The sequence below is a fragment of the Ammospiza caudacuta genome, chromosome 7 (genome assembly GCF_027887145.1).
Source record: "Ammospiza caudacuta isolate bAmmCau1 chromosome 7, bAmmCau1.pri, whole genome shotgun sequence".
NCBI lineage: Eukaryota > Metazoa > Chordata > Aves > Passeriformes > Passerellidae > Ammospiza > Ammospiza caudacuta.
Genome location: NC_080599.1, coordinates 43,068,782 through 43,095,926, shown reverse-complemented (window position 1 = coordinate 43,095,926; position 27,145 = coordinate 43,068,782). Strand labels below are relative to the sequence as shown.

General features: G+C 42.3%; 1 protein-coding gene across 3 annotated transcripts; it reads right to left on the bottom strand.

The window, feature by feature from the left end:
• Positions 1 to 10: 10 nt before the first annotated feature.
• PODN (podocan) lies at positions 11 to 25,362 on the bottom strand. Of its 3 annotated transcripts, none has more exons than XM_058808666.1 (11): positions 24,209 to 25,057; positions 21,583 to 21,827; positions 20,007 to 20,100; positions 18,395 to 18,459; positions 14,168 to 14,277; positions 11,785 to 11,941; positions 10,284 to 10,399; positions 7,787 to 8,444; positions 5,345 to 5,493; positions 3,532 to 3,739; positions 11 to 2,469 (listed from the first exon to the last, which is right to left on the bottom strand). In XM_058808666.1, the coding sequence occupies exons 1-10, from the start codon at positions 24,291 to 24,293 to the stop codon at positions 3,565 to 3,567; spliced, it is 1,854 nt and encodes a 617-aa protein (XP_058664649.1). In that variant the 5' UTR covers positions 24,294 to 25,057; the 3' UTR covers positions 11 to 2,469; positions 3,532 to 3,564. The 3 variants fall into 3 exon arrangements, with proteins under 3 accessions (XP_058664649.1, XP_058664651.1, XP_058664650.1); XM_058808668.1 differs by lacking the exon at positions 24,209 to 25,057 and adding an exon at positions 25,217 to 25,304 and having other exon boundaries at positions 14 to 2,469; XM_058808667.1 differs by lacking the exon at positions 24,209 to 25,057 and adding an exon at positions 25,185 to 25,362 and having other exon boundaries at positions 16 to 2,469.
• Between the last annotated feature and the right edge of the window lie 1,783 nt (positions 25,363 to 27,145).

Sequence of the window (27,145 nt, the reverse complement as noted above, 5' to 3'; positions counted from 1 at the left end):
GATAAAATTGCCAACTGAATGTTTTTGACTTCAACTTTCACTATTCAAACATCTATCTCAGCCTTAAAACCATTCTATCCTTCTCTTTCCCAAATCCAAGCAAATTACAGGAAGGAAGTTACATGAAAGTAATGTCTGTGTTGCCTCTTTGTGGCCTAAGAAAAGGCCAACTTCCCAAATCCCATTTTCACTAAAGGAAATAATAAAATTAGAGCCTGTTCCTGGGTCCCGCCATACAAGGTCTGGATTTGACTTTTGGGTGATGGGTACCAGCCACAGTCAAAACATACATAGGCTTAGTCCCATGGACTTCTGATGATTCCTCAACATCCCTCATGGCATTTCTTCCTCCTTTAAGAGAAAGAAATCAACTAAAAAAAAACATTTTGGCCTGACAGCATTATGTCCAATGTCATAGGTACTGATAATACCAGGTAAGTGAGGAATAAGGCCTGTGGTTCTTCCTCACCAATCTCTTACAGAACAATCAAAGAATCTTGGCTTTTACTGGGTAAGAATGGTGGTGGTTTTTGGGGTGGGGTTGCTGCTGGAAAACAGTGCCCCATTTAAAGGACAGATTCAGTGTGCAACTACTTGAAACAAATTTAGATAAGTGTTTCCTTACTTTACCTTTAAACTGTAGGTGAGTCCCCTTTGGTAAAGGCTGCTGCTTGCTCCAAAAGCTTAACAGTGCATGTGTCATCCTGACATTTTGGGCCTGATTCTACAGCTGCTAAAATGAACCTTCACCCCTGCACTCACTGCATCAGACAGACTCTCAAGGGATTCAAAGAAGTCTGAGGCATCTGACTTTTCATAGAATCTTAATCCAAGGGACAGAAGTTTGAAGACAATAGAACAGTTCTCCATAAAACTATACAAATCTGCATATTCTCAGCTTGTTCAGGAGTTTAATAAATTGGTCTTTTTCACAGAAGTCTGGCAGAACTTCCACTGGAAGTTTGCTGGAGATGGCTAATTGACTTGAGCTACATTCTGTAGACATTTTACATAGAAATCTATCCCAGCAGTCAGTTGGAAGGATATTTTATTGCTCAGCTCTATAGCTGATACTAAAAAATGTGTGGGTTTTGCAATTTCTGGGGCCAAGCTTTTACTTTTTCAGGAAGCAGTCTTTCCTTCTATGATTAATGAGTGTGTTGAATTGTCTAAGGTAGGGAACAACAGCTTGAAATTACTGTCATGAGCTATGGGAAACAAAGGGAGAGTGTGGAACTAGATCCCCAGCAGGAAAACAGCTGGTAAAAAATTAAGCCAACTGTGTTTCCAAGTCAATCCTGGAATGCAGTATGCAAAACAACATGTGTTCAATCAGAAATCCTCAAAAGAAAAGGCCTTTTTGTCAAGCAGATTAGTTGCCTCAGATGAAGGACATTATAAGCAACTGAGAAACTTGTATCTCTGTAGGTCTTCTTTTCCTTGGTTTCTTTATTTTCTGATTCCAACAGGAGCTGAGAGCACTCAACATCATAAAACAGGAGAAGCTTTAAGGGAGTATGACAGCAAGCACTGTCTCCAGACTTGAACTAAACAAACTTCTTTAGATACTTAATGGTTTTCTCCTAAGACAGCCCACACTCACTAATCTCTTCTCCACCATTAGTCTCACTCCTGCCTCTGGGTGTGAATGAGATACACTGTGGAAAATTCTACCACATCCATTAAATTCCATCCTGTCACTCCATCCTCTGATCACACCTTCAGAGACATTCACCCAACTGCCCCATGGGCAAACAACAGCAAGACAGAAACTTTACCAAAGCTCTGGAAGGCAGACATTTTATATATGTATTTATATATATATTCACAAGAGCATTGTTTTATCTTAAAACCTTTCTAAAACAGGAATATACTGCAGGTTTTAGCAGTAGAGATAAAATATTACGGGATCCAGCCTTATTTTGTTTTTCTCATCCAAATATACACATTGTTGTAACAGAGAAATAATTGCATCCAGAATTATTACTGCTGCTTGATGACCAGAATGCCTCATACAACTGCTCTGCACTTGAAACTACTGCAGATATTCATCTGCCCTGGCCAAGAACAGCATCTTTTGGGTGGAGGAAAAGAAAGGAGGCATAAACATGGTTCACTTAAAATGCAGTGACAAAAATGGCATTTGAAGGCCTGCGTTCAAAACAGTCCCATATTGTTATTACAGATGGAAACAGTGAGGGAAGAGAAACAGAAGAAACAAAAGCCAGCTTTTGTGAGTTCCAGAGCAATCCCTTATGATCCTGGGTCTTGTATAAGATGATTTGGAAGCTTTGGAAAGGCATTCAGGGTCTCTCCCTGAATAAGGCACTGAAACACACTGTCTTCCATGAGCCTGGCCCAGTGCCACAACAGTTTCTGCATAATTCATTGCACGTTTTGCTAAGTGTTCTCTGGATATCTATATAGATGTATACACATAGACATATATGTATTTTTCCATATGTTTTCCTGCAAAACAGAAAAGTAAAATAAGTTACATAATGGAATACAGAATTCAGAATGAGACAAACATGGTACCTGTTGACATGTCACACGTGCCCCAAAACTAAACCAGAGAGGATTGATTTTGAATGTACCCTAAGTCTGTAGATATAAATTATTTCTTGTCTAACAAAGTTTTCATATAACTCAGCCAGGAGGGCTAATGTTTGACTTCCCAAGTACCTTCTGCCCTTTTCAAGCCCCATCATCTTTTAAGCTTATTAGCACTATTCCTAGCAATTCCTTGTGTCTTTCTCAGTGACAAAATGTTGATTAGGGACAAAACTATTTTTTCCCCACTCTTAGATCTGCAGAAGCAAAGAGCAATCCTGAACCCCATCATCTTTGAACATAAGATGCTTAAGAGATGCAGTAAATAGATCACTATTCTTATGAAAAGAATGGATATTCTTCAAATAGCTTTGTCCCTGTATCTTTTTTTCCTGCAGTTGAAAAGAGATTCAAGTAGAGATGCTATTATTTCCATAAGAAATACACTAAGTATAGCATTATTTTTCTCCTCCAAGTGGTCAGTGATTTAAATACTGCTTGTGACAGTTCGTAATCTAATGACACATTTAACAGACACCAATGGGTCTAATCTTGCTTTAATTTGTCATCTATTTTCACCTCATGTCTTCTGCACCAGCAAGCTTCACAGTTTGTTCTTTGTTTTCCTTTTGAAGTGATTGCTTAAAAGTATTATGAAATACCTTTGCATTTTTTGTTATCAGAATTAGTGAACAAATCCTGCATCTCTAACCACTGTGTCTGCTGTGGCTATAAACAAAAGCCAGTAAGAACAGTCCATTAAGAAGTCTGATAAAACAGATATATACTGTTCCATTTCACAAAATATTGTATTTTCAACCCTTTTTGATGTGTGACTCCCAGTCATGCTTTAGTGGAAGTCTTTAAGTTCAGGGTTCAGACATTCACTTGTTATGCTTCAATCATGTGTGTAAATTGGAATTATTTACACAAGAGTCTGAAAACTGGAGCCTTAATTTAACTCAACTACAGTGTTACCTCCCATGTGATGGGATTGTATGACTTCACATTTTATCTCAGTTCTTCTTCCTCTTCCTCTTCCTCATCTTCCATCTCCTCTTCTGAGTCATCCTTATTCTTTGAACTGTTGCTGAATTCAAGGTTCCCTTCAATATCCAGCACCTGTAAGTGCTTCAGGTTTTGGAAGGTACTTTCTTTCAGTGCTCCAACTGCAATCTTATTAAACCTTAAACAAACAAAAAGGCACCTTTGTTAAAACAAACTCATTTTTATATACAACAGAGAAATTAGGGGACCAAGAGGAAACCATTCTGCAGCTACTCTATACTGACCCCAGTTACTCTAAGTTTACACTGACTCACAACAGCACTCTAGAAGCGCTGACTCCTCTAGATGGGGAAAGAAAAAAAATCATAATATTGGAATTCCTCCCCCACAAATTCTTTCTCTTGCTATTCTCCTTTCTCCTTCCCAGAGAGGAAAAGCATCTGTTTCACAGCCCATATTTTAAAGTATAACTGATTTTTCATAAAATTCTGTGTCATTCCTTGACAGTTTAATTCTTCATCTACTAAACTCAAAACGAAGTAACCCTTTAAACACAAAGCAGTCATTTTTCAGCTGTTATTTGCATTTCCAGGAATACAAATAAACTAATCTGCAGTTTATGAACCTGTCACATATACTGATCTGTTACTTTTGAACTGTATTCTGTGTAATATTCCAAATGTATATTATTGTTTCACAGCACTGAAATGATTAATGGCCTCCCATTAAAAATATGCCTGAGCTTGGGTGGAGTTGCCTCCTGAATATGTTAGCGAAACTGTTTTGCAAATTCCTTTTTTCTTTATATAGAAATATAGAATGTGGCATATGGTTTCTGGTTCACATCCAAGCATTCACTAAAATCTCATAAATGTGAGCAGCTGAATAGACAGACTGCTCTAATTTACACCAGACTTTGTAATTTTATTTGCTTGGTATGGAATCATTCATCCATAAAGGTATGCTCCAGAACTGTTCAGAACTACAGGGCAGTTTAGCTGCATATAGTCAAAATAAGATCATATTTAGTCTTCTGCAGCCTAAGCCTTTTGAACACAGCCATTGGATCAGCTTAATCATATACTAAGGAATTAATAAATTACTTCTAAATAATATTTTCAATAATATTCCATCAGATTAGAACTGACTATATTACAGGGACAGATTCCCTTAGTGTGCTATAAATCTCTGCTTCAGTCAGTTGTTACTGTGAGTTTACATTACATGTGAAAAAAGATCAGTATCTGTCATCTACAAAAACAAAGTCCTCATCCAACTGACAGAGTGGGAAAGGACCCAGCAAAGCCACTAAACTGGGTTACATAACTGTCACAGTTGTAACTTGTCACTTGTTTCTGACAAAGCTATCCAGGGAATGCACACAACTCCAAGATTACTCACACACACCTCACTGGAGGGGGATTTTGTCAAAATCCAGGGCCAACAGACACAGGCAAAGCTGCACTTCTACAAGGGGACTGTAAACTTTTGGCTCACAGCTGAATATTGGAATATGACATCATGTTAAACATTAATTGCCCAGAATTACTGGCATACCCAATCCATTCTAATAAGCATAGAAAAGACAAGCTCTCTAAAAAGAGTTTATTGTGTGTATCCTTGTTGTTTCTGAGCAGATAAATACAGTTTTGTCACATATTAGTGTAAACCAAATATACTTGTTCAAAAAACAAGGATTTTAAATACTTTCTAAAAAGTAAGCAATTATAAAGTAGATGAAGAAGAAAAAATCTTGTATGTTGGAGTGGAAGCTTGACCTTACCTGAGGTAAATCCCCTTTATTTTGGGTGTGGATTCAAAAGCATTCTCTGAAACCGTTGTGATCTTGTTGTTCTGGAGATACAGATATTCCAGAGATTCTGGCAGGCCTAATGGGATAGATGTCAGCTGGTTGCCAGCCATGTCTAGTGACTGCAAGGAAGAGACAACAAGGGGTCAAATAACTGAATTTAAACATTAGAAACACACCAGAAAGAGATTTAATTTTGAAGTTATATTTATTATAGAATAAAATCATTTAATCTACCTCTAATTTGCAGCAAGGCAAGTGTGGCCAAGACAATTCTAGTCTCTTACACTCCTATTGAGCATCCTGATTCCACATGATATGTCATGCTGGTTTGTTTCAGAGTTCCAACATTTCTTTATCTCTGTCCCCAGGCATTAGCCCATGTCTGTTTAAGTAAATTAAAAACAGGCTGGGTTTCAGATATGCAGGAGAATTCCTTGGCATCTGCTACTGCAAACACTTTGCTGGCTGAGGATGGTGATAGGTGCAGTTACACATAAAACCATCTGGAAATATTCTAACATGGAGGATGTATGAAGACAGCAGGACTAAAGGTCATGGTTGTTTTTCAGATTAATTTTTTGCAAGAGAATGGATCAATAGAAGTGTTTTGTTATCCTGTATTGTAGTATTTTCATAGCACCAACCTGATACTATTTACCCACTAGTCAAAGCCACACTTCTGCAAACAATTGTCCTCATTCCAGTGTTTTTATTCCTCACATAATGCCAGTCTGGAAAACAATTATCATAGAACCATTGAATTGTTTAGGTTGGAAAAAAGCTTTAAGATCATTGACTCCAACTGTTAACCCAGTACTGCCAAGTCCATTATGTAAATGTCTTGCTTTGCAGTTGCAGAGTCTCCAGCGATTTCCATGGAAACAGTGTGGACTGAAGTATTTACTAAGTATATGCATGATCAGGACCTTTATGGGTGGTTATTTGCCAAATTCACTCCAGTGCAACTACTCAGAAACCGACTGCACAGTTAAGCACTTAATGATAAAAAAGATTCAGCTGGAAAGAACCAACAAGAATTAATGCTGTTCCAACGAAAAGCAAGAGCCATAAATGCCCCATTAGTCCAGCAGAACTTTAAGTCAGTGCTATTATCTGAACCCTGTTTAGTGGGAGTGGGGTTTGCTGTGGGGATGGCCAATGGCTGTCAGCAACACCTCTGGCTTTACATTGACTGCAGGGAGGGAGAGTAGAACAAAAGTTCCACATAATTGTGAATCTGGACCTTTGAGAAGGAAAGCTCATCATTCCAACCAGCAACTCCAGCTACCCAGCAGGGATCATGACCCATTTTTGTTTGAAAATAAAACAACCTACATTTTATTAAGGTGCTGCAGAAAAGCAATCCCAGCCGTCTGTAATTTTCAATGGCATCTTCCTTCCAGGCTGCTTTGCATGTTAAATATATTTGCTCACACATGTATCAGTGTGGCACCAAACAAAGGCAAAAGGTATTATTAAAGCCAGGGACCAAATCTGCAGCTGATGCAAACAGCTCTGGAGACACTGCTGCTGCACTGCTGATTGACATTGACTGAGGAACAAGTTATTGGTTATTCCCAGACACAACAGAAAGGGAAACGTTCCTATAGATTAATGTCAGGATTGTCTGAAAACACACTGGGGGCCAGTGTGACATATGCTGCACGTCCTTGTCCCTGATCTGCTCTGAGATGTGCACACTCTGCTGTGCAGTGACCTGACCATATGCCCCCTCCCTGGCTGCTGTATGACACAGGCAATACCTTTCACTGCAGGAAAGGGCCGTTGCCTAAAAGGAAATGCAGACAAATCCTTCAGCCGGCGTAACAATTCTGAAAGGTCATTTTGCTCAGCACAAATGTGATTGTTCCTGCCTGCCTTATGGTTTGTGTTTAACTTTCTCCAACAATTAAGCAAATGAGAAGACTGCTGATTGAATCCAGACTCCGAGCTGCTCCCCAGGTGCCTTAGCCAGCTGAGCTGCTAAATCCTACAGCTTGGCTTGTCTGACTATAAGCTGATGTGGGGGCTTTGAGAATTAAGAGTGTTTTTGTTTATGCATTCCTTCCTCCTGCTGTCTCTATTCAGAGCTGATTTTAAATCTTTTGGGAGATGAGCTCTTTGAAAGGCCTAATTTCAGTTTTAATGACAACATTCAATGATGTTTTTCTGAAAATATAGGACACTGTCAGGATTCAGACACAAAGCTGGACTGGCCAGCAGTGCAAGGTACCCACCTCTGGCACAATAGCACATCATTTCTACTCTAGAAACAGAGTGTGTAGCACTTACAATGCAACCCCAAAACACAAGGACCAAGCACATTTAGTATTGGTGCTACATAATTTGATTTAGGCAGACAGATGAGGATATCAGCATCACTAAAACAATTAGAGAAGGTGGTGTTTCTACCTGAAGACTGCTGAGTTCTCTCCATGCTCTTGAATAAATTGAATTTACTTTCAGTTTATTGTTGCTCAAATACAGTTCCCTCAGCTTTGTCATCCCAGACAAAGTCCCTTTTGGGATGATGCTTATCTCATTCTCCTTCAGCTTCAGAACCTGCAAGTTCTTTGGGAAGCCAAAAGGCACCGTGTGGAGATTGTTTCCAGAAAGATCCAGGGACTTCAGTTGCCGCAGTTTACGGAAGGCCTCCCGATGGATCTGGGGGCTTGTGAGCTTGTTGTAGCTCAGGTTCAGCTCTTCAAGGAAGTAAGTGGTAGCAAAGTCATTCCTGTTGATCTCTGAGATCTGGTTATGAAGGATCATCAGTGTCTTCACCCGCCGGGGCAGCCCGCTGGGGATCCTTTCCAGCATGTTGTTGTACAGGTGCACAGTGTGCAGCTTCTTTAGGCCGTGGAAGGCTGAGGGGTGAATACCTCGGGCTTTTAATTTGTTATTGTGGAGCAGAAGGTACTCCAGGTTCTTAATTTGGGTCAAGACATCTCTGTCAATCACCTTAATTGCATTCTTCTCCAGGTGGAGGAGGACGATGTTTCGAGGTAAACCACTTGGGATTTGGGAGAGGTTATTGCTGGACAAATCCAGATATTCGAGACTAGACAATTTCCTTGGGAAAGCAGGAAAGAAAACATTTTGATTCTGCAAGGTGAAACAATAACCAATTTGCTCAAAGACTTTGCAATCTTTGCTTTAGAGCCTTTTTGCCCAGCACAGCTCCCACTACTGACTGCCCTTTTCTGACTTGGGATATGAATGATGTGAACACCAAAACAGGGAGGTCCCATATTGCCATAAGGGATTAGGGCTTGGCACTGCCACTGCTCCCCAGCCACACCAGCAAGAGAACATGCCAGAGTCCACAGACACCCAAACTGCCACTGAGCTGAGGCCTAGGATCAGTTCTGCAGTCCCAGGAAGCAACACATGAGCAATTTCAGTGAACAAATACCACAAGGAAGATGCCATGGCACCACCACCAGAACAGGGAGTTTAGCTCTCAGTTTCACAGAAGCAAAGCCTGAGCATGAGTAATTTCTGTCTCTCTCAAAGTATTTGCTGAAAGTGAAAGGCAGGTCTGCTTTCTAGATGATGAAATGTTACTTTTATGAAAAACAGAAATGCTCACTTAGTGTCCTAGGCTAAGGTAGTGAACTCCTCATGACCCTCCAGTATTATGGAAGTGAGTCAGGGCTAGAGCTGCTTTGTGTAAGCTACTGAATCTGATTCCACGGTCTCAGTTGAAGCTAAATTAAATCCTCAGACCAGCCACTTATACCAACTGGATATGGATCAATGGTTGTTCCACAGCCAGGACTGAGGAACCCTGTATTCCCTTGTATTTCAAGTCAGTTTCTCAGCTCAAATTAGAGTTTTAATCTACTTGACACAACATAACCCATTGCAGATGACCGGAGAGCTTTCAGGAAACAGGAAGACTAATGTGTTACAGACATTACTTACTAGTTACTACACTGCTGTTCCAGCTATCCAAGCATGCTTTGAATAAACAAATATAATCTTTAGGTAAAATGCTTCACTGCTGCCATTTGTAAGGTTTCCCCAGGATGGGAATATCTTAACAGAATTTATATGTCCAACATGACCTGGAGGTGGACTCAACACAGATATAGTAAACTACTAAGGGAGGTTTCTGGGAATGGGAAATGGAAAAGGAAAGCACAGTTTGTTATATTTTTGTGTCTGGAGATCAGAAGGGTTTACAGAACTAAATTATATGCAGGACTGATTGTGTGGCCTGGATTTTCAGGTAGAGCAGGGGCAGCATTCGGTGCAAGCAGAGAAAAAAAATTTTTAAATTTGAAGTGCTAAGTCCCAGGCTAAATCTAGGACGGCCAAAGGCTATTTCTGTTGCACCAGTTGGTAGAAAAGCTTTTGCAGCCATCTGGCTCTCGAGCAGCACCACTGCATCCCTGCCTGCTCCAGCAACCACCTGCACTGGGATACAGCTGGGCATGGGGAAGTCACAGCTCTGTGTGTGGGGCTGCTTTCAAACCACCTTCACAGAAACACACAAGTGGCTGCAGTGAAGATGAAGGTCTGGCTTTGATGCCCAGTGAAGTGCCCTGGAAACTGGAAAGTCCCAGGTAACCTCACTTTTGAATGTTTTGGAAGAGCAGAGTAGCTTTCAGTTGTTCTAGGTGGCTGTTCCCAGAAGGGATTTAGTACCTGGTGTGACTGGGTCTGTGGCAGGCAGGGAGTGGTGCAGTCTAATTTTCAGTGTTCTGTCTTTTGTATAAAACAATTCTGCAACCACTCACCCAGACCTTTGCTCTTGAATGGCAGCATCTGCATCTAAGCAGTGAAATGTATAACATCACCCAGCTTTGAATAACTTCACTTTCCACATCCTTTGTTCAGTGGATGCACAACTGTCCCAGAGGGAGCAGACAGACACAGAGGCACACAGTGCACATCTCAGTCTCACCAGAAAGTTTCATTGTCCATTCCCTCATTAGACAAGTAGTTGTTCTGCAGATACAGCTCCCGCAGCCCGGCAAGCTCGCTGAAGGCTCCTTTGGGAATCTTCTCCAGCTTGTTGCTCTAGATCACCAGAAGCACAAAGCACAGTATTTGGCATGAACCAACACAACATTTGGGTTCTGTTCAACTAGCACAGGCAATTAAACTTCAGAAGGGCTAGACATGAAATATTTAGGGAGCTTTATAATGGACCACATTCATTTGTCAATGTATATAAAGTAGAAACCAACCTAGACAAATTTGGCTGAGTGTCTTAATAAAAAGTAAAAGAAAAAACCACATCTAAAGTACACCTCTCAGATATTTCTGGTCCACTTTTGGCTGCCTCTCATTTCTTGTTGTCCCATTTTTTCCCAGTCAAAATATCAAGGTAAATGTTACTACTGACAGATAGTGCACTTGCAAATAAAACACTCATTTCTCTGCTCATCTCCTCTGTCCTTAACACAACTGGGGACAGCAGGGAAGGAGACAAGTTCAAAGAGTAATCCTCACAGTGTGAGACTCCTTTGGGAGATAATGATTATCTGTGTTGAAAAAATGCAGGGGACAAATAAGGGAAAATTTTTGGAGAGAAATTCCAGCAATTTAAAGGACTGGACTGGTTGCATTTACTTTTCTTCAAGCTGGAGAAGCCTGTTCTCTAGATTTTAACAAGAGTTCTGGTGAAACCTTCAAGGGAAAAGAGCTGGGAGGCAGCACAGAGCTGCCTCAGTCCAGGGCTGATAACAGACTCCAGTCTCTGCATGTCCAAGGAGCTGTCAACACTCAGAGCAAGCAGACCAGGACTCCCCACTGCTGTGGCTCTCCCATTGCTGATGCTCAGATCTCCAGCTCAGACATGATGAAGTGTTTTTATCAGAATCAGATGACATGGAATCCAGAATGCTGGAGAGTAGTTAACAGCACAACTCTGCTATTGCACTATGGCTGGAGGAGTTGTAGTAATAGGGAATTCCTGATCCAAAGTGAATTGCCAGCTCAGTAGCAAGCAGCAGCCACTGGTGCTGGGAAGCAGTGGTCTGTGTGAAATGATTCAGTGAGCAAAGCCAGTACAGAGTGGGTAAGCAGCTGTCAGGACAAGTGGCATTAGAGGCAAACTTACCTGGGAGGTCATGGAGACAAGGCCGTGGAATGATGCACTTCCTGTTCTAATATGTATTTATATTGTTTTATGCAGGGAGGAGACCAACAATGCAACCACACAGGGATTTGAGTACCTCCCCCTGCAAACACAGAAAGGCATTTCTGCCCCCTGTGAGCATTCTGGTGATTTACAAAAACACACTATTGCTTATGGACAAAAAAGGAAGGAGATGGGGACAGCTACTGATGAGAATCCAGCAGGCAAGCCTTAAAGTGGGCCTGGGGATGTTTCCAGAAACCCACACAAACACAGTACTTTGTCACAATCCTAAAGGATTACAAAACGTTTTTGCCATTACCTGTAAGTGTAATTTATATAGTGCTGGAGGGAGATTCTTTGGAACATACTTCAAGAAATTGCTGGACATGATGAGTATCTCCACATTATTAGAGCCATTGAACATATTATCAGGTAACCCAGCATCTGAAAGTTTGTTGTTATGAAGATACACAGATCTGTTTGAAGGAAGCAAAAGATGAAGTCAACAGATAGGGAGATCTGGAGTTTTTGTTTACTGAGAGAAAGCTTAGTTTAAAACTTAATTTCAATATTTCTTCTTTCCTTGAGATAATTGGATTTGGTTTTAAAATGTGCCTTTTAATTTAGCAAGGGATACAGATGTAAAACCAAATGGTCAGCCACAAGATTCTCTGAAAGTTGTGTCTATTCAAAATCCAAATCTGCACATGAATACAAAATTTCACAAGTGGCCTTAACTTCTTTACAAGAAACAGTGCAAGCCTGGGACTTTGCAGTACTTAAAAACACAGAATGTCAGTGTGGGGGCCTCACTCAGAGGGTCAGAATTCATCTCTTTTTAACACATACAGCCCCACCTTTAACTTCTATTTGGAATTGAGTCTGGACTGCTTGGGCTTACAAAATCAGCCTGCAGGTCTTGTAAGAAAGGACCATCTCTTAACCCTCCATTCTTTCTGCTCCCATGAAGGCTGGAAACAGCCCAGGAAACAGTTTCTCTCCTACTCCTGGAACTCAGAATAGGATACTGATAGAAAGACAAGAGATTGACTCAGTCTGGCAGACTTTTCTCTTTTCTATGCTTTGGTTTTTAATGAGCCATTGGGATTGAGAGACAGAGTTTCTTACTTTTCCTTTGCCTGTCTTACTTCCAACCTTTAATACTCACCAAATAGTTTCTCCAAACAGATTTTCAGAAACTGATTCATCCTTACACAGGTTTCAATTCTGTACAAAGCAATGTACCTCTATGAAGTTATTCCTCCTTTTCACTGGCATAACTGCTAAATTAATTCATTTTACTTCTTTTTAACAGAAGAAATTATAGGCTTTTAGTGACTTTGATTACTTCTTCCTTTCCTGTGTTTACCCCCAGATGCAGCAGGCAGCTAAATTTGTAGAGAGAGGTTAAAACTGCAAAAGTGTCAAGTGAGCTTTTTTAACTTGTTCTTGGATTCTCTACCAGTAGCAGAGAACTTGGCAACATCCTTCTGGAAGGAAGGAAAGGCTCAGCATGGAAATACATTTGTGTGATCACACACTCCAGGGAGTTCAGAGCTACACTGGAAGTATTGTTTACCCTGCATGGTCAGCTGTACTTTTAACTCACAAATATTTGCCTTTCTGAAAAACTTACTCTCCAAATAATCAGTCTGAGATCATGAACTCGGCTGGGGGCAAAAATACAACTGAAACAACTGTGTTGGGATTTTATATGAGTAACTTTGGAAATCAATTAGCTCTTGTTCTGATTAAAATTTGTGTTTGTATAGAAAGTGTGAAAATCACTTCAGAAGAGTCAATAATTTTAATATGGGATCAAAAGACAGCAGCATCTCCACCTGAGATTAAGGAAGAAAACATGGATAAATCTAGCTTCTTTCATTATGAGATGTTGCCAGAAATCTGTGAGTGACTCAGCCCTTTCAGCTTCCAAGAGCCTGAGAGACTAAAGGCCCAGGAAGTGCAGAGCTGCTCCAGCTCTCAATGAATTCAGTGGGAATGGAAAGTTCTTCAGTTCATCACAAGACTGGGCTGTAGGGGCTCAGCTGTAATTAACTGCTTCCAAAGCTGGCTGCACAAATCGCTCCCAACAGTTTGGGAGTCTGTGCAGGATCTGCATGGTGCAGTGTGTGGATGCTGCAGATGACTCAAAACCCCTTCAGCAAAGGCCACACCTCACAGGAGGTGGTCGGGGTGCCTCTGGGTTTGACACGGATGTGCTGCGGTCAGCCCAGGTGAGAAAATCACAGCCTGAAGCCAGCAGAGACCTTTGGCAGCAGATCTGGAGTATGAACCCCTTCTGAAGGTGCTGAAGTTCTTACCTTGAATAGAACTGAGTTATACTGCACTGAGTACTGCCCTCTTCACCTGATTTTACTTTTAAAAATGAACAGACTATAATAAAACTAGAGAGTTCTAAACAGCTAATCTCCATTTTGAGAAACTTAATTGTTCTTTTCAAATCAAATACACAAATAAAATGGGGAAAACTTAATTTGATATTTGCAGAAGTGTCTGGCAGCTAGAAAAAGCCTTTGGAATGTGTTTGTTTGATCTTTCATGCTGAGAATAACAAACAGCTTCTTTCCAAAAACACAAGTAGGCAATAATATAGTTTAGCCAGATATTTTCTTATCACCCACCAACTGCATCCAAGCAGTGGCAGAACACCAGTATTGTTTTACTTCCCAGTCCCTTACCTCAAGTTTGGTTTCTGTCCAAATGTGAGCCCATATATCTTAGTGAGATAATTGGCTGCAAAATCTGCACTGATCAAGGTATTTGGTAGGAATTTTGGAGCCACTGTTAGCTGTAAAAGAAATATACAGGGGAGTTCCAATGAAATTTAGCAAATGTTTTAACCAAGTATTAGAGCAGCAGCAAAACACTTTCAAATTTATCTTCCCTAAGCAGGCAAAGATAAATTAAACTGAATGTAGATTTAATGAACAAAAACAAATTGTCCTCACTCACTAATCTCTCCAGGAAGGAGACAGACTTTTGCTCTAAGATATGAAAATGTTTGTTTTGGTTGGAAGGGTCCTGTCTCTTTTTGGTGGAAGAAATCAAGAAATTGTTATTCAGAGAGCAAACACTTTGCTTATTATTGTTCCTAATTCCTCAGTCTGCTGTGCCAAAAACCTCCAACCCCCCTCACAGTGACCTAGTGCTCATTCTCTTAGGAAAGTGTGTTGTGGAGGGGAGGTGTCACTTCACACCTCTGCCCCACTGCAGCCATTTATGATGATCTCTGCAGGGGGGATTCAGGCTCCCAAAAAACCAGGACACTTCTGAGCCAAATGATGGAATACTGAATGGCACTTCAAAGCAAAGGGTACAGTGGTACCTTGTTCAATAAACCAGTGATGCATCAGGAAGTACAGAAAGGCCCTGTCCTCAAAACTTTATAGCTGACAACAGGTACAGGAGTGAATGTGTTGCTCTTGTTGCTGCTTTTATCAGTGATTTTAAAAGCTAACCCTAGAAGCACCTGCATCTGAACAAATTGGTGGGGTAAAAAGCAATGATCAAAGAAATCTCAGTTTTAGAGAGCATCCAGGTAATACAATAGCCAGATTCACTGAGTGGCTGTTAATAGCAAAGTCATTCACCCACAAACCAAGAGTACAGCTCACAATCCAGGCTGGATGGAGGGCAGTTTTCTGGCAAGCATACACCCAGAAGCTTTATGTATCAAGATAAAGCCCTTGGGAAACAAATTTTTAACACAATGCTGTACCAGATGATCCTTGAGTGGAGAAGACAGTGAACTGCAGTCAGCAGGTGCAGCCACCCTGGTTACAGGTGTTCACTGCAGTACTAATGAGACCACTCTGTTTTATGTGCACTCCAAAGGCAGATACTGAATTCTTTGAGATCAGGATGGGAGACTGAGGCAATGGAAGGGATCTGCCTTCTAGCCTGAAGTTCATGGAATCTGTGATCTTCCTCACAGCTCTGTTATGTGAAACAGAACCTGGTCCTTTCAGGCTACAAAGCACAGCAAGACTCACATAATGAGAAACCATATTTTTCAAACTTGTATTACCATAAAACTGCAGTGGGTTATGAATAATAGTGTAAAACCAAAAATATCTAAGATATGAACACTGTGTGAAAGAAGAGACACTTTATTGGAGAACTGCCTAACCCAAGCCTTGAACTATGTATTTATCTAAAGGCTGCCCACACCCCTCTCTACTGGTATGTCAAGAGTGCATTGATGAACTCCATCCATGAACTCCCAATTTACTGGACTCATAAAACAGTCTTTTAAAAAAAGAATACATTATTTACTGGGTTTCATTTTCAGCTGTTCCAAAACTTCCATCCTTAGCCTGTCTTACATTTCTGTGTCACGAACACACAAAAAGGTCTTTCCCACAAATCACACTCCTATCAGCATTTCCAGATGGTTTGTGAGCACTGCGATGAGCCATTCTGCACATTCCTGCAGTTGCTCTTGGCTTTGGTGGTAATCTCTCACCTCCTGATCTGGGAGATATGATTGCAGGGTGCTGGATAAAAGCACTCATCTCTGACTGAGAAGGTCTGACAGTACCTCAGAAAGAAATAAGTGTCTGCCATGATGTAACACTGACAATTCAGACACAGGAAACAAGACTTAATCATTTTCATACACAGTGGTACATTAAAGCTTTTCTCCAGTCAATTAGGTCATAACTTTTGTACAAATCAAAGGGCATGGCTCAGACATGTGAAATGAGAGACATAAGAACCACAAGAAAGAGGAAAGAGAAAAAGATGTTTAATCCAAAAAGAGTTTTCACTTGCTCAGGATTTTGCTTTGGCATTTCAGCACTTGGTCATGAGACCGATTTTCACTGATTACCTTCTTGAAGGATTCATGCCAGATTGCTTTAAGTGTTAGCAAAAATAAAGTTGACTTGAACAGCTTTGTCTGCTTTATTGCCTAACAAGAAGCAATCTGCCATTTCTCCTACTGCAATTTTCTTTCAACTTTCTGCTGCACCTTCCTTTCCATATGACAGAGTGTTTCTCCACTGTTAACTAATGAATTGAGAAGGTAAATACAAAAGTCATTACCAGATTTGAATTGCTCGGATTTTTCTTGCTTGGACAAAGCTTTGATAAAAACAGAAAGTGCTGGATTGAGGTGAATCCCATATCACTTTGAGGATATGGGGAAATGTAAACCTTCTGTCACCAAAATCACCTGCTTATAGTCAATAATGACAGCTCAGGATCTGGTCTATCATTTGGTGGAACAATTTCATTAACAAGGTTTACTGTGCGCTCTATTTGAGAGAGACAAAACATGAGAGTGGGGTGAAAACTTAAAAAGGAAACTACAGCATCCACTCTTTACTTGAAGTACTTGTTACTCAGAGGCCACAGAAAGCTTTTAGTCTCTTACATTTCTTTTCTCTGACCAACTGTGCCAGTTTAATGAAAGATGACTTAGCCACATCTGATGGGATCACAATGGAAGATAAAGCAGCATTAAAATAATCCATAAAACAAGAAGCAAACTACCAGCAAATCCCTGCTCTCCTCCAGACACCACAGTAACTTGATCCCCAGTGTTTCCTGCTGCAGAGGAGATGCAGTCTGAAGCCAATCTGGTTTGTCCTGGCTTGTGATTTATAAAGAAATGTGTTATTTTTGTGGGTTCACAACTTGTCACTGTAACTATTTGTGACATTCGCTGATGTTTACAATTTCTTTTGGGATTCTTTTCTCTCTGCAGCAAAGCCAGAAAAACCAAACGCTTTGTTTTGTTACACAGGGAAAATCAGAGTGCTAGGTTCTGGAATATTAGTCACAGTCTGGCTTATTCCTTTTTATGGAGTTATTAACTGCCAAGATTGTTACATGGAAATGGTGCTTGAAAGAGAGAAAAGAACACAATGTTACTGTACTAAGGAATGGGTTCTATTCTCAATCACTCCATACAGAAATGTATGGAGTGATTCTGGATGTGTCTTGGCCTGACTGAAACCTGAATGTGGCCACATGTATTTAATCAGAACATCAAATGGTCCCAGATTTTAAGAGGATAATAAAATATATATATACAGACATGCAGAGAGAGAGAGGGTGGGATGGAAGGGCAGGATTTCTGTAGACAAAGAAGCTCTGCCTGATGTTTTAACTTATATTTTTCTGTGGATCCTAATTTCTTCTGTAGCAAATATTTGTGGACAACCACTGGGGATAAAAGAAGCCATAACAGGAACCACCCAGATGCAAGGGTATATAAGAACTATTTAATTTCCTAACTTTGGCAGGAAAGATGTACTTCTGTCAATACATCCAACCTGGGTCACAATAGGAAAGCACCTGGGATCTTCTCCATCAAAAGAAGAAATTCAGCTCCTATCACTGCAGCTAAAAGAAGAAATTAATGACTGGCACAGTTTCACTGTGTGGGAGGTTATTCTCCCCATATCCAACCTAAAAAGAATGGGAGTCAGGGAAAAATGCATAGGGAAAATGCAGAAGAAAATGCATTTTCACAGATCTTCATGGTTCAAACACAGGCAGTAGGATGTGTTTGTTCACAATATTTTCAACCAGCCTCATCTGGTAAGGCAGCATTTCATATAATTACCCACATACAGGCAGGAACCAAATCTGCATGCAGCTGCCCCAAAGCCTACTGAAGTCAGTGGTAAGTTTTGCGTGCAGAGGCTTTCTGTAGCTCCCTACACAAGGGAATCTTTTCACCAGGTGCACAAGTAAACAAGTGTTCAAAATATACCTGCATGTGTAGCCTCTAAACTTCACATACTGTTTTGACCTTAGATGAACCTGCATTAGAATATCATTTTAGCACAGTTTTACTTATGTATTATATACATTTTACAAGAATTGACAACTTGCTCATTTAATTTTCAGAACCCAATTAGAAAAGAGCTCTGAAAGGCTTTAGAGCCTCTTACCTTATTGTTTGCCAGGTACAGGTAATTCAGGTTCTCCAGATGCTCAAATGCTTCCTCTGGCAACCCTTAAAAACAGGAATAACTAATCAGTGACATCAGCACCTTTCTGCCTTTCTGAGTGAAAATACCACAGGGCAGCTTTCCCTCTCAATATCTTCCATGTGAGATTGAAACACTTTTTATAGCCACCGAAACAATGTGATTCACATCTATTGGTATCTCTTTTAATTGGGAAAAGAAAAAACAAACCCACAAACCAAATCAAACTATACACACTTGTTAAGAGCAATGGAGGACTATTTAAAATCCTGATCACACAAGGCTTGTGGCCAAGGCCACTGGCAGGTGCCAGGTACAGAGCTGTGCACATCTGCTCTATGGCTGATTGTCAGTGTTTGCAGCAACCACACTGTCAGAGAACCTTCTCCTGTAATTTGCATAAGATTCTGCAAGTCTTTTCTCTTGCAAGGATATAATCTGAGGTTGCTTAGTGATCAGATCAACCTCGTGAATGACCATATTGCTAAAATAACCTGTGTGTCACAACTCCCCTCTTGCTCTGCTCCTCCACAATTCAGGTATCCAAACAGTACCAGCTCAGAGAGCTGGTCCAACTCAGGGCTTATCCTCCCCCAATAATTATTAATTTTCAGCTGAGTCACTCCACATCCAGCTGATGACAAAATCCCAACTGCTGTCACAATGGAAAGAAACGCTTTCACCTGGCACTTGTCACAGGCAAAGCTATTTTCCATGTCCAAACACGTTGGAAACTCAGGGCTGCACTGGAGCTTGTGAAAGAAAACATGCAGGCCCAAAGGTAATAGTGTCAAAGGGTGGATATAATAAGCACAGCTTTCCCTGTGCTCTGTAAGATTGCTGTGCCTTGGGGCCCATGTATAATATGCCCACATGCTCAATAAATTTTGTTCTCTGTCATTTCAGTAAAGATAAAAAGAGCATTCAGATCAAGTGGGTGACACATAAATTAATAATAATTACATCTTTTGTATCCCATATCCTCCTCTCTTACTGTTTACTCCAATTCCTCTGTTTCTTTTACTTTCCTCACTAAACCACTTGTTAAGTTTCTCTAATAATCATGAGACTGGACAAGCAAAACCTGCCTGTAAAAATCAAAGTGGTTTGAGAAGGGTAGAAATGTCCTTATTTGCATTATACATATAAATTCATACCAAATCTGACAAGGACAAAACTGGCCCAAACTGCCCAGCCTGACTAGACTGAACTAAACAAGGTCATTCAGGAGGAAATCATTCCGCATGTGGACGTTTCTGGTTCTCAAGTGCATTGCATGGAAGTGCCTGTGGGAGCAGAGGGAGTTTCCTGGACGAGGAGATCTCACGCCACAGCACACGAGCTGCTGCCAGCTCTCCTCCACTGCTTCAGCAGGGCTGCATTCCTCCACACTGAGTCTGTGTTCAGATGATAAAGTGTCTCCATGCTCTGTGAGATGGCCAGAGGAGTGAGGCTCGCAGCAAACCACTCCAACCAAGCAATCCATCACCCTGGCTTTCCTTATCAGCTGTCACTGCCTCATTGCATAAGCTGCTGCTCTGGAGGCACAGGCTCTGTCCACCCCGTGGCTCACCTTTTGAAGTCAGCCTGTTGTTTTGCAAATTGAGAGTTTCCAGTCTATAAAGACGAGCAAGCTCTTCTGGAAAGATTTCTTCTATTTGGTTATTCTAAGAAAATGGAGAGTATTAATCATCAACAAAGTAATCCAAAAAGGATCCCAGTAAACCCAGACTGTGAACTTCAATAAAATCTGGAAATGAACCCACCATGTCAAATCCCTGTCAAGACTTCTCTCATAATGAGCCAAACTCAGATCTCAAACCAAAAACATCCAAACCCAGGAGCATTTGAAAGCCTGATTTCTGCTCATCTCCAGGAATATCCAGCTTATGCACCAGCAGCACACAAAGAGTGTGATTATGCCTGGCAAGGCCCACAGTCCATCTGCCACAGTCAAACCTTGTAGCTGCAGCAAAGCATTTGTTACAAGGTTGGTAGGGTGGATTTCCAAGCTTCTGTTATTCATGGAATGTTTTAAAAACCACGGGTCACGGGCAGGGAGCATCTAACCAGGCTCACTTGCACTGGTTGTGCTGTCAGGGGTGACTGCCATCAGATTTTCATTAACATGCTGATTAACATTCCAGCCATTAATGAGTGGTTCTAGCTTCAGCATCCAGTCAAGGATCCACTGTCCTGAAGCCAGGCCAGTGCACAGAAAGTGACAACTGCAGCTCCAAAAACCTTCTTTTCTTTTGGTAGCAGAGGCAGGAGCCATGGCTAACACACGCCTGGGACAGATCTGCTGAGGAAGGTGCCAGCTTACATTACAGTTTTTCTAACTGAAAATCTCTAAACAAAATCTGCATTTCATCCATTGGGCAGAATTGACAGAAGGGAGCAATAAACCAAAAGTAGTTGGTGAAGGGCAAGGCATTGAAAACCTCAAGCACTGCCATTGCTCTGAGGAGGCACAGCCACAGGGCTGCCGTGCTCTGGCCCTTCAGGTGTCAGAGCACTGGCAGGGAAAGGACACCTGCCCAAAGGCTGGTCACAGGAATCAAATAACTAAGAGCAGAGCCTAGAAACCGGCTGACAGTCTAGGACATCCTGATTCTTTTTCCTGAAGCTGGAATCTCACATCTTATATGACCTTTTCATGACAAGACATGAGGTGTCTGGAGCAGGACCACTTTCTGTAGGCATGACACTTGGCATGATGGTGGCACTGGCCATGTCACACCTGCTCCTTGCTGAGTTCATGTGCTGCAGGGAGAGGTGGGACAGCGGGGGACATGGGCTGGCCTTGCCTCTGGACTGGCTCACCGTGTCTGAACTAAGACACCATTCTGTCCAAAGAATTCTTTGTCATTTAGCCCATATTCTTCAAAGACACTTCAAAATGGAAGGGCTCCACCAGAAACTTGGGTTGGCCAAAGGAGAAACAAGAAATTGTTGGTTTGGACAAAATGAGAGAATGTGGAGCTCTTTTTCGCCTCCCTGGATGTGAGGGGAGAGCATGTCGATAACCAGGAGCCCGGCCCGCTGCACCTGCTGCTCCTGCCGGGAGCCGAGGCGGGGCTGAGGGAAGGAGCCGGGGTTCAGGGCCGGAATGAGGGCACGGGACGGGCGATGGATCGCGCCCTTACCTGCAGGGAGAGGTGGTTGGTCAGCTCGGGCAGCAGCAGCGGGAACTCCTTGAGGTCGATGCCGCCGCAGTCCACGACGCCCTCCTGGGTGCAGCCGCAGTCGCGGGGGCAGGCGGGGCCGGGCCCGGGCCGCCGCCGCTCCGGGCCGCCCTCGGCGAAGTCGCTGTCGGCGGCGCAGCCCAGGGCCAGCAGCGCCGGCAGCCCCAGCAGCGCCAGCAGCGCCCGGCCCCCGGCGGGCATCGCCCCTGCGGGCCGGACAGCGGGTCAGCCCCGCGGGGCAGCGCCCGGCCGAGCCCCGCAACCCCGGCCCGGCCGAGCCCCGCAACCCCGGCCCGGCCGGGCCAGCCCCGCCGCCTTCCCGCTCTCCCGGGGCGCTTTCGCGGCCCCTCAAGGCTCTCTGGGGACTGCGCTGCCCAGCCAGTGGGTCCCGGTACAGCCGGCGGCCCGACAGCATCCCCCGCACCGGCCCCGACTCCCCGAGATATTTATTGCTTTTTTCATATTGAGAAACGCCAGATGATCCCCCAGATGTAGGGAAGAGGTTGTGCAAAGTTAGTTCAATGTGGTTGTCTGTCGTACCGTTCCTCACAGTTTTCCATAGGAAGAAACCCTTCTCGTTATTTAAACACAAAGGCTGGTCAGGAGTGATTCTCAGAGGGGCTGCTACACGTGCATCGAACAATAACAAAACCTTGCAGCTACTGAAAACAGAACGGGCTTCCTATGGATTTTGGAGAGTGTTGATCTGAACCTAAGACACTTGGCTAATGTTCAGCTTTTATCTTTCTGGCAGCAGGTTAAAATAATCCAAACAGAAGTTGAGTATCTACTGGAGCAGCCAGCTGGCCCTAACCCAGCCCCCTCGGTCCCACTTGCTGCCCTTCTTAGATTTCATACATAAAGGTTTGCAGTCAGAGCTGGTTATGGCTTGTCATTTATCCTCTCAGCTATTTTTTCACAGAAGGATTTGACAGCAATGAGAAAGACTTAGGCTGATCTTTTAAGGTGAAAAGGCACAATGGATTAATGACCTTATCAAATAAATACTCTCTTCACCTCTACTAACCCAGATTCCTTCTTTGCATCAGAAACAAGAACCCCACAGAACCAGACTGGCAGCTGTCAAAACTGTGTCTCCATTTACATCCATTCACAAGTCTTTGCAGCTTTGCACCAGGAGCTCTCTGAGAGAGCTTGGGTGCTTGGGAGGCATTGGAGACATCCTGCTCTCAGTCACAGCCATGAAAGTCTTAAGTAAGTTTTTAAAACACTGACTTGAAGAAATGGGAGCAAGTGGGACTACAGGGTAGAGCATTCCAAAACATGGATGCTGGTTTTGCTTTAGTCCTGTCTTTGCTACAAACATGCACACACATCATTGTGCTCGATCTCTCTTTCCCCCATTCCACTATTTTACAGCTTCCATATCTGTAATAGCTGAATATAATGAAATTCATCTCTTTTATAGAACTTTCCTTGTATGGCAGTTATTAACACTGAGACCAAAACTGGCCATATGAGTATGCCAACAGTAGATTAGTAAAATCCTTAGTATTTAGTGACCTAATCTCAGAAAATATTTCAGAAATCTTAGAGAAAATAATCTCAGAAAGTATTTCAGATCTCTAAGAAAGTATTTTTCCTATATAACAGCTCACCCTTACAGACACTTGCCAAAGAAACTATAGACAGAAAACCTTGCATGTACAGGTCTCAATCAGCTCTGCTGTAACAGTATCACCACTGTTCCCATAGAACAGTTACATTGTGGTTTTTCTTGGACTCTCTACGTTTGCAACATGCTGTTTTTTCCACATCTGTTGCTGAAAAGATGTCAGAAAATTAACATGAAATATTCTATCTATTGCACACTAAGATTTTGGGGTGATCTCACCCCCTTATCAATATGCAATTGTCTGCTACAATGCCTTTGGAGGGACTGCTGCTGTAGCACAGGGAGACACTTTGGATAGAGGAACATCTGTGTACATCTGGAGTGCAGGCAGTCACACCAGGCATGATGGTGATTTTCTTTTAGTTCAAAGAAAGGCTGAAGTAACTCTACTTCAGCTCATTCCCATGGGCCTGATTCAAAGCCTTGTTAAGAAAGCTTCTCAAAGAGTAGCTCAAAACCCACCAGAGTCAGTCCCCTTCCCTTGCTGTAGGTGAGCTTTGGAGCAGGTTCTGCCACCCAAAGACTGAAGTGACACTGAAACCAGCTCAGGGGTTTCTGTGGCTGCATCTTTCTGAGTCCAGACACAAGTGATACCTGCACTTCAGTGCCTCACAGCACTGGAGTGCTACAAAAGGCACAGACTCAAGAGGTAAACTGAAGTTGCAGGAGTTACTGAATGCTTCTCAGTGATTACAGTGCTCCCAATAAACAACAGAATCACTTTCAAAATATCTCATCTCTGTTACCTGTCATTCCCCACTCACATTCTCACAGGACACACACACACACACAGATAGAAAAACATTCACTGAAGGAGATTATCCTTCAAAATCAACAGGTTAACTGAATTTGTTACACTGAGTATCCTTGCTAAAAGCTGCAGCTGAAAGAGAGGCTGCTGCTGCAGGTTGTCTGACAAGCCAGCTTTAAAAAAAAAATAGAAAAACTTACCTTTGCTGTCAGAAATGAGATGAATGGAGAAGAACATTTCTCTTGCCCCCACAGGCTCTCTCAGCTCATGCCATGTCAGTAACATGCACTGAGCTCAGAGTGAGTCTCCCCTTTCCAAGCCAGATACTTTCCAGATGTGAGCAGCAGAACTGGAGAGAGTAACAGGCAACCCTCTACCAGTGAGAGCTTCCTGCACTTCCCAGCGAAATCAGAGAGGAATTTTCCAAAGCCACCATATAGGAAAATGTGAGTAGGAAAGAGGAAGCAGCTATGGCCTGAATATAAAGACTTGGGAAATAAACAATCTCCCATTACTTTTGTCAACACAGTTTGTAAAATCTGTGAGCAAAGCCAAGAGCCAGCATGCAGGAATTGGCAGAAGAGAGGCAGAGACAGTGTGTGTGCTTCTGCATTTCACTGCAGGACGCTGGAGCTGCACTGTTACTACATCTTTGAGTTTAGCTGCATTCAACCCAAATCTGAATTCCAGGTGGGAATGTCCTCCCATTCTCTGGGGGTCTGGTTCAAATCAGCTAGGAACAGATAGATCAGCAGTTTTTCCTGCATTTTATCTCCTTTCCCTTTAACTCTCCCTTCTTTTCAACACATTAACTGATCTTTGGGGACCAGAGATCAATAGGCTGAAACTACAAATGTCTAACAGGCAAAGTCCCTAAATGTGCTGTGACACCCCATCTACTCAATATCTTCTTTATCTTCTATGCCCTGCATTACAGTACTTATATCAGAACTTTCCACCACTTACACACACACACAGACACTCAGCCCAGAAGCCTCACATTTCTTATTTCCCCATTCTTGGTGAAAGAACAGGAAGATATATTTGCTAACAGTATGCTCCAAGTGCAGCAATATTCCCAAGAAAGCAGCACAGCTTTTTTCCCCTGACACCAGTTACTATATTAAATATAAAGCCACCTGTTTTGTGAGTGCCCTGCAGTGCTCCATACAGTACCTCCACAAAACCTGCAGAAGAGCTGTCCTCACCAACAACACGACCTTCTTGCTGAATTCCAAAGAAGGGACGCTGATTCTTTCCTCTCCACTCCAGCTGAACTGAAGTCTAAAGCAATTAAGTTATTTCCTCCCTCTCTTCATCCAGGCTTATATCAACTGGAACTGATCCCCCTGTGTGCCACGTGGAAGTTTGAAAAGTTAGAGTGGGAAGTGTGTTTTTATTGAAACCAAAATAAAAACAAAACAAAGCTGGCTGCTTTTTCCTGGTGACTCAGAGATCCAGGACACATTTGCCTGCTCCCCTTTCTGTATTACAATACCCTGAGTCCATAAAACAAAATGTGCACATTTTTTTCAGGGAGGAGGAGTAGGGGGATTACCTCACTCACTATGGAGGCCAGAGCAGCCCACAAGGGAGAGGAAGTGACCAGCATTCAACCTTCCCCAAAAGTGCATTTTTATCTGTATTTTTGATGTAGAAGTACAGTAATTTGTTGTCAGGTAGCATCTAGAGGAAGCAAAGGGCATTATAAAAAGAGGGGCATTGTGCCTCCTTTAGTGAAGAAACAGAGGCACACAAGAGTCAGACACCAGATATCCATGTGCAAAGGTAATGCACCCTCACACTGCTACAAATTATTTGTACAGGCTTTTTTTTCCTCCAAGTTTTCACTTCTTCCACATCTTACTCTCCTACATCACCATACCCCAGACTCACAATCTCCCTTCTCCAGGCCCAGTGCTGCATTTCCATCATCCACACAAATTCTCAGGAAAACCAGAGCTGGAATCAAATCTGTCTAAAACTGTTCTGACACACCACTAAGGCTATGCCCTGCCATGGCACATGGACTCAGCAGCCACTGGTTTTGTTCACTGCAGCTTTCTGGAGCTTTCAGAACAAAGAATTTCCATGCAACACTCACAGCACAGAATGAGCTGAGGGAGACATTTCCAGTCAAACTTGAGTCTTCATGCTCTTGCATGTTCCTGAGTGGTGGCTGCAGCCTGTGTGAAGAAACATTTCCAGGTTTAAAAACTGAAGCTGAAGACACAGTTTAAACTTTGGTATGATTATTTCTTCAGACCACACAGATGGCAGAGAACCAGGTCCTTGAGCAAACAGCTGCTGTGACAGGCAGTGTGTGCCACAAGAGTGCTTTGCCATGGGCCTGGCACAGAGCACCCTGTGCAGGAGACAGCCTCCTGCACTGCCCAGCAGTAAAAAGCCCCTGTGCTGGTCAAGGACAGGCTTGGCAACCTTGAGCTCTCAGATTTCACAGAAACTCTTGCAGACTTTAACATTGTCCAGGGCCAAGCTGCACTATGCAGTATATTCCATGTGAGACCTGCTCAGCTACTGTCACTGTCCTAAACTTAGTTGTGATATGATAAACTCAAATAACAAACACAGCAATCACAGTTGTGATATGATAAAGTCAAATAAAAAAACATGGCACAGAACAAAAGGTATAAGCAGATCTGCTGAAGCATGAGCTCCAAGAACAGTGGTTCAGTGGTTCTCCAGGATTAGCTCACTTGTGATCTGCCTGGAGTGAGCCACCAGGCATTCTGGAGGTTTTAGTTATATCTTAAAAGGTAACAAAATGTTCATTTTTCTCACCTTTATTTATTTGATTAAGACTCTACAGAAATACTGTACACACAGTAAATACAGCTGACATTCCTGAAGTGCTCACTGCTATGTGCTGGTATTGTGCCTTTATATGAAAGGAGAGAAAAAAAAATCATTAAAATTCCTCTAAGTAACTTGCAGTCATTTTGCTTCCAAAAATGAATAATCAAAACACAAGGAATAAAAGGGGGCTTTGTCTCCAAAGCAGGAAGTATTTTTCAAACCTAAGAATTCACTACATTGCCTAACCATGAGCCTATTGGCATCTGTGTCTTGATCCAAATGAACTCTGAGATGTCTGTTCTCCCAGAGGACACATACAG

Excerpts from the sequence above, each read along its gene's own strand:
- PODN (XM_058808666.1), bottom strand. The coding sequence starts at position 24,293 with ATGTTACTGACATGGCATGAGCTGAGAGAGCCTGTGGGGGCAAGAGAA. Across the intron at positions 20,101-21,582 it reads CCAACCACCTCTCCCTGCAG|AATAACCAAATAGAAGAAAT; the intron begins GTAAGGGCGCGA and ends CCATTTTCTTAG. Across the intron at positions 10,400-11,784 it reads TATATAAATTACACTTACAG|AGCAACAAGCTGGAGAAGAT; the intron begins GTAATGGCAAAA and ends CTGGTGATCTAG.